Source organism: Anoplopoma fimbria, chromosome 15, assembly GCF_027596085.1.
Source record: "Anoplopoma fimbria isolate UVic2021 breed Golden Eagle Sablefish chromosome 15, Afim_UVic_2022, whole genome shotgun sequence".
NCBI lineage: Eukaryota > Metazoa > Chordata > Actinopteri > Perciformes > Anoplopomatidae > Anoplopoma > Anoplopoma fimbria.
In genome coordinates this window covers 12,039,177-12,054,901 of record NC_072463.1, presented here as the reverse complement: position 1 = coordinate 12,054,901, position 15,725 = coordinate 12,039,177, and the positions used below count along the sequence as shown (strand labels likewise).

General features: G+C 38.6%; 1 protein-coding gene across 1 annotated transcript; it reads right to left on the bottom strand.

Moving 5' to 3' along the window:
* Window positions 1-5,858: 5,858 nt before the first annotated feature.
* On the bottom strand, window positions 5,859-8,778 carry gja10a (gap junction protein alpha 10 a). The gene is made up of 2 exons (XM_054613545.1): window positions 7,350-8,778; window positions 5,859-5,902 (listed from the first exon to the last, which is right to left on the bottom strand). Exons 1-2 carry the CDS (start codon window positions 8,776-8,778, stop codon window positions 5,859-5,861), a joined length of 1,473 nt encoding a protein of 490 aa, XP_054469520.1.
* Between the last annotated feature and the right edge of the window lie 6,947 nt (window positions 8,779-15,725).

The window sequence follows — 15,725 nt, the reverse complement described above, 5'->3', positions numbered from 1 at the left end:
AGTCTGGAGGCAGACGGTTTGGTCATACTTCTCTTGATATTTGAAGTATTTCTTTTCTTCTTTCTTCTTTTGTAATGGATGACACAAGCGTTGTCTTATCAGCAATACTGTTCAACAGGTATATTTTGGACTGGAGATAAAAACAAAGGCACTGGCAGCTTTCTTTCTTTCTTTGTCTCATCCTGACTTCCTGTCAGCTTCCCTCCCTCTCTCGTGCATCATGGGAGGTTAAACTCAGGAATTCCTCCGAATGTTCAGTAATGTCCTTGTTAACATGTACATGCACTTTACTTTACAGTCCTGTCACACCTTGATAATTACTTTGGTACTTACAATTGATTTGTATTAAATATAAATGGTCAGTTAGTAATATAAGTAATTATAATACTTCATATTTGACCCTTTTTAAGTTGCAGCACTTCTGGTTCACTAAAGCAGTGGTTCAAATTTTTTTTAAATGTGCTTATATCCTTCTCTCTGAGAATGAGATGTTCTGATGGTTGTCAGTCTCGTATCTGTGTGTTAGGAACGAGGCTGGAGACAGGACATGATTAGCCTAGCTTAGCATAAAGCCTGGAAGCAGGCTATGCTGTTTTATAAAATATTTGGTACACCATCAAACAGTTTACCTTTTGTCATATCACCTAACTTTATAAGTGATCAAGTAGTTGTTGGGAGACACAGGACTTTAGAGTAAAATGTTACCAAAGGTGTGTTTTTGTAATATTTAACATTAGATGAAATGGTCAAATGAACTCTCATTATGCAAAGTTTCTTTTGTCAAACTTCACTTGTACTTTTTCTTGTACTCAGATGGACATTTCTACACAATTCTCTCTCTGCCTTTTTTTCATATGTGGGCTAAGAGACAGAACTACATTACAAAGTTGGAGCACTGCCCGGCACCTCCAAGAGGTGACGGCCGGACAACCAAACGCATTGTGACGTCGGCACTTTGAGCCCGAGCCACAGTCCCATGGTGTCCAAACAGATTAAAGGACCATACCGGTGTCTGCTTTACATTCCTGCTGACCGTTTTCCAAAGCATGCTGTAGTGTTTCTTAGTTCATATTCATTTATGCTTAATCGACTTGCAAAAAACTGGAAAACTGCTCGAGCTTGGTGGATCATTCCATCAGTTCTGCTTTTGTTGTCAGAGTGTCATACTCAGTTTATCAAACTAGGTGATGCTTTATTTAACAGGTTCCTAGGTTTCCCAATAATTTCCTAACAAAGAACTGGAAGGTTCCTCTTTTTTGTATTCATTGAAGGGAAAATGCAATTGTTACACGCTCTTTTAATTTCACTTAGTTAGTTGTGTAACCTTTCTTCACCAAAGCAAACAAAAATATAGACATTTGTTTGTCAGTGTGGTTGTTAATTACAACCAAGTAGTTTCCAACAAACTGATTTATGATATTATGTAAAAGCTGATATCAGGTCATTTTGCAGTTGTTAAGATTTCAGCAGGTCCATCAAGAAAATCTCTCACGGAACTTAAAACCCAACTATGTTACTATTACATCATGTCCTGGTCCTTTCCTAAAAAATCTAATAAATGGAAATTTGTCTGTCTTTACTGTTTGTAAAGACAGACGACATGACAGCTGTGAAAAAAAGTGAAGCCAAAACATCTTGATCTCCCCCTGGTGGCTCACTGCAGTATCCTTTATAACCCCCCCCCACAACGGGACACAAATTGAATAAAATTTGAAAAAAACAACATACATCAAGCAACCTCATAGTAGATTTATACCTCATGTATTAGTAAGGTTAAATCTCATGCTGTGGAAAATGGATAGAAGTCATGTAAATATACGATCCATGATAAATGGAATCCAGTTGAAACACACCGGTGTGGTCATTTAAAGACCGGCTTAAACAAATCATAAGTGCTCTTTATCGTCACGTTTATTTATTGTCTCTAACGTAGTAAGAATTTAGTGTTTGTACTTATGGTAATTATGTATTTAGCTGCACTGTTCTTGTATTATACATAAGACAAATATCCCCACTAAAAGTATTTGGCACTGTATGTCGGTGCAAGACTCCCAAGTTTTCAAATTCACACATCGTATGTGGATCTGTTTAAACACTAAGCAAAATGATCGACCTCTACTTACAAACCAGTATCCCTAATGGTGTGGGCCATGGAGCTCAGAGCTCCGAACGGACACACTGGCACCGTATTGATTTAGGGAGATGCCAAATTCATCTGCTGTTGAAAAGTCGATGGCGAGGCACGTGGCAGTGATGAGTGCTGCCGACCCACCAACGCTCTGCTGCTGCTGCTCTGTCTGCCTCGCAGCCGTGCACGTCCATGGTGTCGGAGCGCCGGGCTGGTTTGGGCTTCTTTTGTCCACCGGGGTCAAGGGGTCAAATCACTTCCAGCACAGGAAGGTCAAATAAAATAAAAAAACGCAACGGCAATGTTTCATTGCACTTGGATTTTTTCAGAATTGGGTTATTAACCCTTCAAATAAAGGGAGGTGATTTTGTGAACGACAATAAGTGGAATATATTGAATTCTAAAATGAAAACCATGTGGATCAGTATATAATGGCAGCCTGATGGTGCTAGCCTCGATATCCCTGTTAGCCAACCATAATCTCCTCACAATGTGCTTAATGCTCCGAGTACACTGAAGAACACTGCTCAGCTGACTTTCATAGACTTTAATTCCTCAATGTGAACTTGTTAATTTATTTATTTGGACTCTTGTTGTTCGGGGGTTTCGGGGGTCGGGTGTAGAGGAAATGCATAGATGTAAGATGTAGGGCGCTACCCTTTTTTAGAATTGATTTGTTAATGGTTGTATTTTTTTTATTGTTGCCAATTTTCATATGAAAACAAGTCTTCATTTGCAAGTCACACATGTACTTACTTAAGTTTATTTCTACTTAAAGAGGTGTGAGTATGTTTACAATTTTTGTGTATTACCTTTTTGTTTTTGTAAAAATATAATTAAGACCAGAAAATGAAGTTGAATATACAGCAGTTTTTTTTGTTTTTTTAACATAAGTTAAAAAGTGTTGATGAATTTGTGAGAAAAATAAGCATCTGACAAGTGCAGCTACAATTTGTTGCCTTAGAGGTTCCAGAGGCCAAACTATCTAGTGAGGGAACAATGGATTTATTCTACAGGAACTGTACTGCAGCTTTAAGTTGAGACAGTTTTGACATTAAACTTGGACGTGGCCCCCTTCTGTCACCTTTATATTACACTTTTTCTTTCACTAATCATGAAGCGGTCCAGTTTAAAGACATGCGGTTTAGGCTGATGAGGTGAACTGGTGACTCTAAATTGCCCATAGGTGTGACTGTGAGCGTGGACGGTTGTCTGTCTCTATGTGTCCTGTGTCTGACTGGAGACGTGTCCAGGGTGTAGCCTGCTGACCGGCTCCAGCCCCCCTGCCACCCTAATGGATGTGTGGATGGATGGATGGATGGACGTGTGGATGTGTGGATGGATGGATATAAGCTCACCTTTATGACCAATGGTGAGATCAGCCAAGTCCACCCCTCACCCCTCTGGAAATATGGAGACCCAAACAGTTCAATGTCAAAAAATAAATGAAATAAATAATCCTGTCAATAAATACACACAGAATATGTGATATAACCATGAAAGAATTACATAAAGCATTTTGTGAAATCTTTGAAATTTGCTGAATTAAAAATAAAAACACAATTTGTAATCATCAGCTAAGTTTTAAAAAGTATTCGGATTACTTTACAATTTCATGGCTGCATACTTTTGCGTGTATTTATTCCTATGAATATTTTTCACATAAAATGTTATGTATTTATTTAATACTGACCACTGTGGGTCTCCACAAGCTCTTGTAGGCGTCCCCAAGGAATAAACCACAATCTAGGACCAACTGTTCAAAAGATGAAAATGTACTTAATCAGCTCATTGACGGCTGCATTTCAGAGATGTGAACAATGTAATGTTTGAAGCTGAGACGAGGCACAATATTCCTCATGTATGGAACATACAGGGGAAAAACTACTAGAATTCTGAAGAATAGTTACATGTTATTTAAGAAAAGATTCAGGAGTTTGAGGAAAAGATGTCGGATCGGAAGTCTGACGATGATATTAAAACAACAGTAACACCAGAGCAAAATATATGGTGATAATAGAATCTAAAGGAACATACCAATGGTTCCTTTTTTTCCCTGTTTGCCCATTGACTATAAAATCCATATACTTTCTATTACTGCCAGCCATAAAGCACACTTTTTATCCCTGAATGATCCTCTGTTGTGCTTTCACTTCACACCAGTTTGGTACAAACATGACCTTGTTTGGAGTTGAACCTGGCCTGCGTTATGTAATCCATCATTTACTGTAATATCGTGCAGTGATGGATGTTAGTTTAACCTGCTTTACCAATGGTGAAAGCTGAAATGTTCACTTTGACGGATTAGCTAACACCAGCAAGTTTCCAGTATCTGCAATAGAAAGAAATGGAAAGCAAAACGCTGCCTGGACAACATGTTGAAGGTGTGTCCACCAGTAGACTGGAGGGACAACCTGCAGTGGAACAGCTGGATTACGCAGTACGCTCAAATATTAACAAGGCATAACATGATCATATTACTCATGTCAACAAACACGGGACCGATGTACTCTGAACAGTCATTTACTTAGCTGTTATTGCATTTTTCTTCATAGGATGCTCAAGTTTCCGACTTTCCAACGTCTCTGAATGCAGCTCCAACACAGTTATTGTTTAAACCATGAGCAGTGGTTATCAGGGAAGACTTTTTCCTTTAAGTATTTTTACATGACTATACACGGTGGCAGACTAAAGGAAGTACTTATTTAATCGGATCTGTTTACAGGATGCGTTAATCGGGGCCACTTGAATCTCAGATTGTGATTTATCTTTTTTTTTTATCTCAGTCGAACAGACTGTAAGCACTTATCTACCTGGATAATTCAGCATACCTCGTCTTATAGGTAAGGACTGTACGATAGACATGTAGACAGTTTCTGTGGCGTTGTTTTTACAGTGGTTACTTCATTGTATTTGTAGATTTTGGTGAGCCATTTTTACGTGTTCCTTTTTTTTACCTGCAACATGACTGTTATTTGCAGATTGAGCATTTTCCATGTCCTTTTTTTATTATCTTTGAACGTTCAAATGACTTGTGTTTTGTTTCAGTTATTTTGTAAATATTGTGCAACATGTCATGTTTTGTTTATTTGATATGAAAATGGTTTTAAAGAAGAAAAAAAACATTTTGTCTAGGCAGTTTTTTTCTTGAGAAATAAAACGAAAAGCATGAGAATTCTACGGTGTGGTGTTGGTGTGTGGATCCTGTTTCAACATCTGTCGAAAAAATTATTATTGTTTTGTTAAGAAGCATTTTAATCTGAATACAATATAAAGTATCATATTTCTCATGAAATGGCCGTATATAAATGACTTTATACAGATGCACATAGATTCTAACTAAGTCTTCAATTTAGAAAAAGTATTTTTAAGCGCACAAAGTCCATGTTACAGAAGCAAACAGATCCTCTGAGGCGGTTGCTCCATAATCCATTGTGTTGTTTCTGCACATTTTTTCAAAATTCAGCCAACACATGCAAAGATGTCCACATAAAAAAAGAAGAAGAAGGAAGAAAAAAAGGTACAATCCTTTCCTCTCAGTTCCCACATGTAGATGTTCTAAGGTGCTTCTATTCCAAAACATACTGGGCTTTGGCTCTGGGTCCGCTGCCTCGTCGTGGCTGACCATTTTGGCCCTGCGTGACTTGAGTGGTGAATCGATGTTGAAGGCTGGAAACACTGATAAAGTTTGTGGAACACAGGCTCCTACGGCAACGGTGTTAGAGCCCCGTCACCTCACTTCTTCATGATAGAGGAGATATCCAGGAACATGCTCTGAAAGAGACAAGAGGACAGCGTGGACTTAGACTGGAGCTGGTGCTGACATAAAACACACATCGTATACCTAGGGTTGGAAATCTTCTTAAAAAAATATTTTTATTATATATTTTTTATTCTCATCACATCCCAAAAGCAATCCATGAATGAAATGCATCTGTGGCTGTACATGCCTATCTGCGTGGTTGGGAGTCAGTGTTGGCGACTTGGTGACTTTCTTGCCAGACTTAGCCACTTCTGGAGCTAGTGCTGCTAGCTTCATTGCTAGCTACACTGGGCTGGGTTTTCAGGTTGGATCATTTTTTTAATTGTGTTCTTGCTCAACATTACCATTCCTAGCTATAAATAAGTACATCCAATAATCTTCGAGTGCACATTTCTGTAAAGAGATATTTTCACATCTGGCAACAAAGGATGATGAATAAATCCATAACGTCTTCTAATTCCAAAATGTAAGAAAAAACACTGCCAAGGTATGCATATTCTGTAAGAACGTTGTTGATGATGTAACAATAAATTAAGCAATAATATGAAATCCCCAGCAGATGTCATGAATAATAAAAAAAACAAATGGGTAAGAGCAACTGTAGGTGCATTCAAATAAATTTATTAACATAACATTGAAGACTTTTGTCAATGTTTTTAAAGTGTTAAATAGTACCATAATTTAACGGCATGCATTAATAATTAGTGTGCACAAATTATTAATTTTAGAGCACTATTTCGTCCCCGTAGCTAAATGTCTATAATCTTTAAAATTCCTATTGAATCTAAATGTGTATTTTAATATAGTTATACTTATTTATTAAATTTTAAATTTGTGTTCAAATGTCACTCTCTTTAAGAAACCTTATTACAAAATAATAATAATAATTTTTAGATTGTAAGAAATTAGGATCACATCTTTCATGTGTTTGTTTAATCATTGTGATTATTTATTTTAATTTTAATCTGTCTTATCTCGAAATAGAAATACAACTCAATTCAATTCAGTAACGTCTTTCTGTCTATAATTCCAGCACAATTGCAATTGCCTCCTGACTATTGTCGTTGCTGTTTTTTCTTTTCCTGTCAGAACTTTATCTTTTTTAACAGGCTTTATCTGAAACTGAACAGAGACTGCCAATTTGTCACTATTGAGCTTCTTCCAAATCAACAGAAATGATAAACAATGATTTATATCTACTTCTGCTATTTATCAGATCCTTGTTCCATATTTTATATTCTGGCCAAATTAGTTGGTTGACTTAGTTGATGAAATGCTTATCTTCAAAACTCTGCCAGTGAGCAAGCTTCAGACTAACTTTTTCCCTTTGACTTCTTTGATAGTACACTGGCAGAAGCTCCCGGTTTCATACATATAACTGATATAGACTATTAGGCTCTAGACACCAAAGGCAGAGGAAACCAAATTCGGACACATGAGAAAATCTCTGCTCTTTACTTGCCATTGACATTCTTCGGCCTCCGGCAGGCGGCATCATGGGCATGTCTCCCTGCAGGGAGCCCAGTTCATCTGACTCCTCTGAGGTATGTAAGGAAGGGCTTGTGGAGCCACTGATGGAGGACAAACTCTGTGATGGTGGCCTGATCATAAAGCTGGTCTTCCTGGGGTTGGAAATCAGGACTTCGCTTTCCATTGACTCCCTTCGGTCCTCCTCATCCAGGTCTCTGATAGTGCTGGGTCTTAAGGTGCTAGTGGGCATTAGGGCTTCCAAATGGCTGGGGCGAGGACGCTCCCCCTCATGGGGATCCGTATGATGGCTTGTTGCACTTCCCTCCACGACAGAAGTCCAGGCTAGATGACGGTCCACCATTGCTGTGTGGGCTGCTGGACCTTCATGGGTCTGGGGGGCTTGAATTGCACAGTTCTGGCCAGACCTGGGTGGCATCCTAGGTTCGGGACAGATATAGCTGGTCTGACTGTGTCCCATATAGGCCAGGCTGTTGTGTCTTGCTGCATCCTGGTTGGCTTTGAGCCCAGTGTTGTAATATGGAGGCTTCATGTCCGCCTCTGGAATCACTTTGAAGGTCTGAGTCAAAGGCCCGTTGTGAGGTGATACATTACTCATTACACAAAGGTGTGGTAATGACTTCTTCTTAGACCTGTATATGGAACTGTCATCTTCTGTGTACCTCTCTCCATACAGTGTCTGTTTGATTTTCCTGATGCCCAGGTGGGATATTTCCAGAATGTTGAGGAACAGTGACACACCAGCAATGGCGATCATGAAAACCATGAAGATGGTCTTCTCTGTGGGCCTGGAGATGTAACAGTCTACACTGTTGGGGCAAGGTAGTCTCTCACATCTATAGAGCGGCTCCAGTTGAACACCATAAAGTACATACTGGCCCATGATGAAGCAGACCTCCACCAAAGAGCGTGTAAGGATATGGATGATGTAGGTTCTCAACAGAGAGCCTCTGAGAGGAGCCTTCTTCACCCTCCTCTGCTCGTCCAGCCTCCTCAGCTCCCTCTCCATGCGCTTCTGTTCGTCCAATGCCAACTCGACCTCGTCCAGCTCCTCCTTCAGCTGGGCCCGTCTGCGGTGGCGCTCCTTCTCCAGCGCTCGCATGCAGTAGAGAGCGTGGCCCATGTAGACCAGCGAGGGTGCGGAGACAAAGATGACCTGCAGGACCCAGAAGCGTATGAGGGAGATGGGGAAGGCACGGTCGTAGCAGACCGCCTTGCAGCCCGGCTGGTCAGTGTTGCAGACGAACTCTGTCTGCTCGTCATCCCATACGTCCTCAGCGGCTGCACCCAGGATCAGCATGCGGAAGATGAAGAGAATGGTAAGCCAGATTTTGCCCACGATAGTGGAATGAATGTGGACTTCTTCTAGGATGCTGCCCAGCAGGTTCCAGTCACCCATGGTCAGCTTCTCACCACTTCACTGCCACATGTCCTCAAACTGTGGAGAAAAAGCATGCACAGAAACAAACTACATATTAAGAATGTTTTAACTATGAAATTCAAAAGGACAGACACAGTTTACAGGTTTTGTATTTTTGTACAAGTGCTATTGATTGACAATATTGAGATAACTGAGATCTCGGGACATGACAACCTCACTAAAAAATAAATCAAGCAGCATTCAGACGATCAGACGGGTTGTAAAGAAGATGACAGTTTGGCCAGATTGCCTACGATTTTCTTTGGAAGTAAAACCAAAAGTTGTTGCAGCAGTAATGCCACTAATAATACCTCATTGCACAGGAAAACTTAAAGGTGTGCACAACTACTGTAAATTCAAGCAGATAGTTTTTTGGGGATTTTTACTATTTGGATACATTTTGTATTCCGAATACATTTATCTTTGGACGTCCAAGATACAACTGCTTGTATTTGTTGCATCGTTGCACATATTTTCATCAATGTTGTAGAGTCCAAAGATGGAGGAATTATTTAGATGAGTACAATGTTTTTATACCCAATGGTGACTAGATCAACCAAGTTAAACCCAAGTTGTAACGAACCCCGGCAATCCTTCTAAGAATAAGGTACGTGTTACTGTATATGTTTTAGAATCCAATATAAAGACTTAATACGTTCTGACTTCCCTACCTTGTCTGTTGTTTTTAACTTCAAGCCGATTGGTCCAGTATGCATTGAGATACATTCATTGAGATACATCCTGGACCAATTATCAAACTCGGAGGGGTGTTTAGGTGTTGATTTCAAACTGTTCAGATCTGCCAAAGATCACAAAAAGCAATCAAAATGAGTTACTTTATTTTTCCAGTTCTGAAATTGCATCAACCACTGACATCCTAGCAAGTGGTGAGCTCGTCCAATCAGGTATGGCAGGGTTCATGTTGATGTCTGACTGAAGGAGATAACTGTCAATCATGTGTTGTACAGCCTACGCAAAAATGAGCCCTGTCCGAGCAAATGTCTGGTCAGACCAAAGAGAAGGAGAGAGAAGTCAAAAGGAGGTCTGGCATTGTGTAAACAAAGTGTAAAATGCATTTAGTGAAAAGGAAAATTAGGATCTTGTGTGTGTCATCAGAGGACACATTCTGGGAAAGTGAATTAGTTATTTTTGAGGCTTTTTAATTTTAAGATATTCAATCAAAGTGTTTGATTTGCATGTCGGGCACATACTATACTCCAGTATAGGCTATCATCATGGCTGCTGTAGAGCTCAAGCATTTGTTCATTATTCAGGATATGGTGCAGCTCAAGAAGTCATCTCTGGATGACATCATCACAACAGTCTGGGGTTCAGAGACACTTATTTTAAAAAGAAGATGATTTTATGACTCCAATGATTTTATTGTAACACTAACATTTGAACCACAGTTGTCCTTTTTCAAGGCCTTAATAAAACCACGTGTGATCGAAACATTGGTGATGCGATCACATAACAGGAATTTAGTGTGCGTCATCCTCTTGTCAAATTATGTCCATGCCATTACCAGCCCTTATTTTGTGTGCATTCAACCCATGCTGATACAGGAGCATTTACACAAAATACACACTGAGCTGTGCAGTGCCATAAAAAAAACAAAAGAAAACAACACAAATTCTATTTTTTGGTGGAATTTCCCTTCTATATGCAAAATGAAATGCACCAAGCGTAGTCTGGTTTTCTGTTACAAGGCCAGTAATTCACAAATTACTTATTTTTGCAATAATAAATACAAGTATGGCATTTACAATTACAATGGAAGTCATCTGAGAAAACTTCTTACATGAGTCATTTCTGGACCAATGTGTTGCACAATTGGGAACACGACATTACAGCATAAGACTCAATGAATCAACCATTTCAGCAGCACTTACATATCACTGGTATGGGCTCCCTCTTTGCCTCCTGATGCACTTCATCATGTTTATATAAGCGTCCTAGGATTTGACTGTGTCTGTATGGCTACCCCATGGAGGTGTTTGATGGTCCTCTTGTGTCGGTCCCAAACTCCAGTCCACATCCCTCTGCTCTCCTCTGTCCTTGTCTTGTTTGTGTGTTCTGCAGCAGGCTGTGTGTTGGGAGTGCTGTCCCGTGTTACATGCAGGGTTCACAGGATGTGAGCATCGATTGCCTCCCGACGGGACAATGCCCCCCCCCACCCACACCCCTCCCTTCTCCCACGCCAGCAGTGCCAACTCCAACCAGTGCCATCAATATCAGTCTCTCTGACAGAGAGAAATGATATTTGTTTGTGCCTGGTCTTTCACATAGAGCACGCTTCTGGTTCCCTCAACAAAAAGACTGAGCTTAAACCGAGGCTTTAGACTGTTAAGACATATCCCATGCAAAAAGCAGCTAGAATAATATACCCGAAATTATTTAGGAAAAGCTCCTCATCCATAAGGCATGCATAATTCTGGTCTCGCTACCTCTAGAACCATTCCAGAGTAAATGAGGGGCAATAAAGGAAGAAATATGATTGGTATCCTTTTCTTGTATTAAATCTAAATTACAAAGGCAATGCCACCATCATAACCCAGTTCTATGGATAATGATGCAACTGATTATCTTCTGCTACTCTTTACTAGAGCTGGTAAATTTGATAAAGATATAGTCAAATAAAACATTTTTGATACAATTCACAATATCCTCAGAAGGTCCCCATAGTTACATATTAACTGTTAACTGGGAGTTTTATTTAAAAACACTATTTGTTTCCATATAACCATGTTATAAATAACGTTAATCTCCCAAAAACATTGGAATAGTAATAAACACCATGACTTATGATCAATATCCATACCATTAAAGAGCTCCATGCTATACAAGCAGATAGATGGAGAATGCCCAGCCCCCAGTACTCTATGAGATATCAACACATTTATCCAAACAAGCTGCAAATAATGATATGAGGCTTAGATACAGCCACCAGCTGGCCACGAACGAAGCCCTCCCTACAGTGCAAGTCAGTTTATCTAACTTGACTAAATGGCTGCGGCTCTGTGACTTCCCAGCAACCCTAGCTTTACTGTAGAACTGTTAGTAACTAGAATCTAAATAAAATATGCCTTGGTGAAATAATTTAGCATAGAACATAGATTTGTGTCAGTGCAAAATGTGAAGTTTCACTGCAGGCAATATACAGGCTTATATTGAGTCAATGTTGATGTCCATTTGAAAGCTCTGAATTTCTAGTTTCCAGAACACAACTTTCTCTTATATTTATCGAAGGTTGAATTTGTGCAACTTTATTGGTAAAATACTTTTTAATGAGCCATATTCTGGACAACATACAGAGGCTTATGGAATTTAAAAAGCTGAAGGCCCCATGTTTTCAAAACAGTGTAACATGCATATCTTCTATTATATCTTCCATAGCAAGTTTTTAAACTACGCCACAGGGTTGGACCCGATACCAGGTCTGTTGTCTAATGTGTCTAGTGTGGGTAAATGGAGCATGTTCAAACTACTTTCTCGCAGACAGACTTTAACAATGTTGGGGTTATCTATATCTGCCTTGCATCCCTGCTATGTGTACAGACACATTGTAAAAGTCGTCATGTAAAAATGAATCAACAGTGAAAATAACTCCCACATGAAGACCATAATAGGATTTAGTTATTTTGGCACTATTACGATTTGTGTTGTATTGTAGTTAAAGCTGAAGCAGTCATATGTTTGTATTCACAAATATTGAAAACTATTATTATGTCTCATGTGAAAGGTGTCCCTTGTATTGATGGACCCCCAGAGACTTATCACCATCCTCCCCTCAACTCCAGCGAGCTCTCTACCATCTTTGATGAATGAATGAATGTGTACAGTAAAGAAGCAACTGTTTGCACTCATTCAACATAACAACTTTATATGTTGGTTCAATTACTGCACAAAGAAATTCCCAGGGGTCAAATAAGTATGCCAAATTTAGAAAAAAACTAAACATTTTGATGCAATCAAGCATGTTAATTGGAGTATGCATGTAAACAGGAATATTGATTTATAATGGCCATGTAAACAACCTAGTAAGAATATTGTCTTTGCACTGCTGTACGTCAAACTGTTTAACAATGAGCCATGGGTATGAGTTTTTAGCATATTGAATGCTGACTTTATCCTGGTCAGGGAGGCCTACAGACACCCCCCCTCCCCCTCCCCTAGTACATATTACTGGCTTGATTTGAAAGCCCTGGTGCTTGGCTGCATGAAAATGACCAGCTGTGCCTGGAGGGCCTTTAATTAGGTTTCCATCGCGCTCTGACAGAGTCAATGGAGCATTGATTTGATTTTCCCTTCAGAAGCTGTTGCTGTGGCCGCTGAGGCCAAATGTCACCCCAGGATCATTGGATTACACAACCAACGGTTGCTTCATCAGGAGCTCCACCCAATGTCCTGATTGACAGCTGAGCAGCGAAAGGCGGGACTTTATCCAGTCTGTCTGTAATCTAAATTTGCCTAAAAACTGGTGGCAGATAACTATTTATATTTACTCAGTCTAATTTGATGTGCTTGTTCGTGCTACTTAATACTTTTATTTCATTAATTCAGAGGGGAAATGTAAGTAAGCCCTGCACTACAAATTTAGATTCTATATACAGAATGAATGATAAGCTTACAAAAAGGACATTAAATTAAACTTTCTGACAGCATATCATTGTTATCATTGGGTGTGTCATCTGCATAAGTTTATGTAGTGTTTAAACTGATTATATTTAGCTCCACCTCAACCAACATTAAAAATGCTGCTTAAAGAGTAAAGTAATCTTGATCTAACAATGGTAATGTGCTAATAATACAAAGGCATTTTGACTTCCTCTGACGGTAGACAGTTTAAAGAGACAGGAATCAGAGTGAGTGAGAGGGGGGTGACATGCTACATGGGTTTGATCTGTGCATGTTATGTGGTCTGTACCTTAACCATTAGGCTACTCATACCTTTTTAAACTTGAAGTACATTCTGATGAAACTTCTTTACTCTTTTCTAAGTAGTAGTGAGTCAGATTTAGAATCCAGGACTACTGGAGTATTCACAGTGTGGTACTGCTTCTTTTACTTTCCTTGCTTCTCAGATTGTAAGTGTAATGATTTATGGATGGATAATTGAAATGATGATGATTTTTGCATTATGACTCTACATTATTGTACCTGCTCTTTGCCCTATAGTATAACCAACCCAGTACTTTTACCAGTTTAGATATAAGCCTAATAGCCTAATTTTTTTACTTTGACTTTTATTAATTACATTTTTTGACTCATTGTTGTACTTACAATTTATTAAGACATCCTATATTATTTTGTATGGAATAATAAACTACAACATTTCTGTATGTATACAATGTTATTTTTTTTAGCATAGTATATAAGGGACTGCTCTGGCTCTGGTGTCCAAGATACTGAACTGCAGACTGCTCCCGAAGGCTGGGCCGTCGGTGTGTGTATATGAGCGTTAAGTCTAGATCTCCATAGGCCGGTGGCACCTTGTATAGCAGCTTCAGCCATCAGTGTATGAATGGGTGAATGTTGACATAGGACATGTTTATGGTCTATCATACCCCGACATTTGTTTGCCTTTTTAAGACATACTATACTATCACATTTGTAATGGCATTTATGGTGACATAAAACATTTTTTTAACTTTTTTTTAATATATTATATATATATATATATATATATGTGTGTGTGTGTGTGTGTGTGTGTGTGTGTGTGTGTGTGTGTGTGTGTGTTCTACTATACTAAGCCATTTTATGGAATACAACTTTTATACAACACACTATACTATGAAACACTATAACATACTATAATAAAATTAAAGTCATTAATAGTTCCCTCAAAATGTCATATAATAGTATGTCTATAAAGTGGCATAGTAAAGCATGCCATAAAAAGGTAATAGTATAGTATGTTTCTAAAAAGTCTTAGTATAGTATGCCATTAAAGTCATAGTATAGTTTGTCATAAAATAGTCATAGTAGAGTATGTGATAAAAAAAGACATAGTATAGTATGTTATAAATTAGTCACAGTATAGTACTTTTTTAATGACATTCTTTACCCTGACCTTTTTTTTTTAATGAAAAACTATACTATGACATTTGTATGACTTCTTTACAACATGCCATTATCATGTTTTCATTGCATTATATACATATCATACTCATCATTCTATACAATTACATTTTTATGACTTTTTTTAATGACATTCCGTTGTATGAATTTTTAACGACTTTTACAACTTTAACAATTACTAATTCTACTAACTAAAGTAGTTACTACAACAACTTCTGCTGCTATAACTACAATAACAACTAATAATACAACTACAACATCAACTACAACAACTTCAACTATTACTATAACTACTACTACCACTAGTAGATCTGATAGTTACCAAATTTTTGTTCCATGCGGAATCAGTTCTCATCTCCTGCAGGCCCTTTGAGTCCCTTTGTTCATTCAATAAACAGAGACATTTAACACCAACATTTACAAAAAATAGAAAGTCTCTCCTGCTCCGATGACACACCCTGGTGCACAACCTTCAACATAGATAGATCAAGATAGATGAAAAACTTGTACAAGACAATACACAGGGAGGTATTTTGGCCATACATTGTTAATCCTATTAAGGAATCCCATTACACTTGATGACAAGGAGTTAAAACTGACTTACATTTAACTACATTTAAAAAAAAAAATTGTCACAAAGGATCCACAAAGATTAAATGGAGACCTTCACTGTCTGTCATTCTATTTGGTGACAAAGGTAACAAATAAAATACAAATCAAAAGCAGATAAAACATGCATGTCCAGATAGTCAAGTAGTTTGTACAGATCCAGTACTATATTAAGTTTATCCTTCCTGTCAGCTGCCCACCAGCATTAGTGACTAATGCTGGTGCATCAGGGTGCA

Bases quoted from the DNA above. Each gene is read 5' to 3' on its own strand.
- gja10a (XM_054613545.1), bottom strand. From the start codon at position 8,778: ATGGGTGACTGGAACCTGCTGGGCAGCATCCTAGAAGAAGTCCACATT. The intron at 5,903-7,349 runs GTAAAGAGCAGA...TGTCTCTTTCAG, and splicing joins CCGAAGAATGTCAATGGCAA to AGCATGTTCCTGGATATCTC.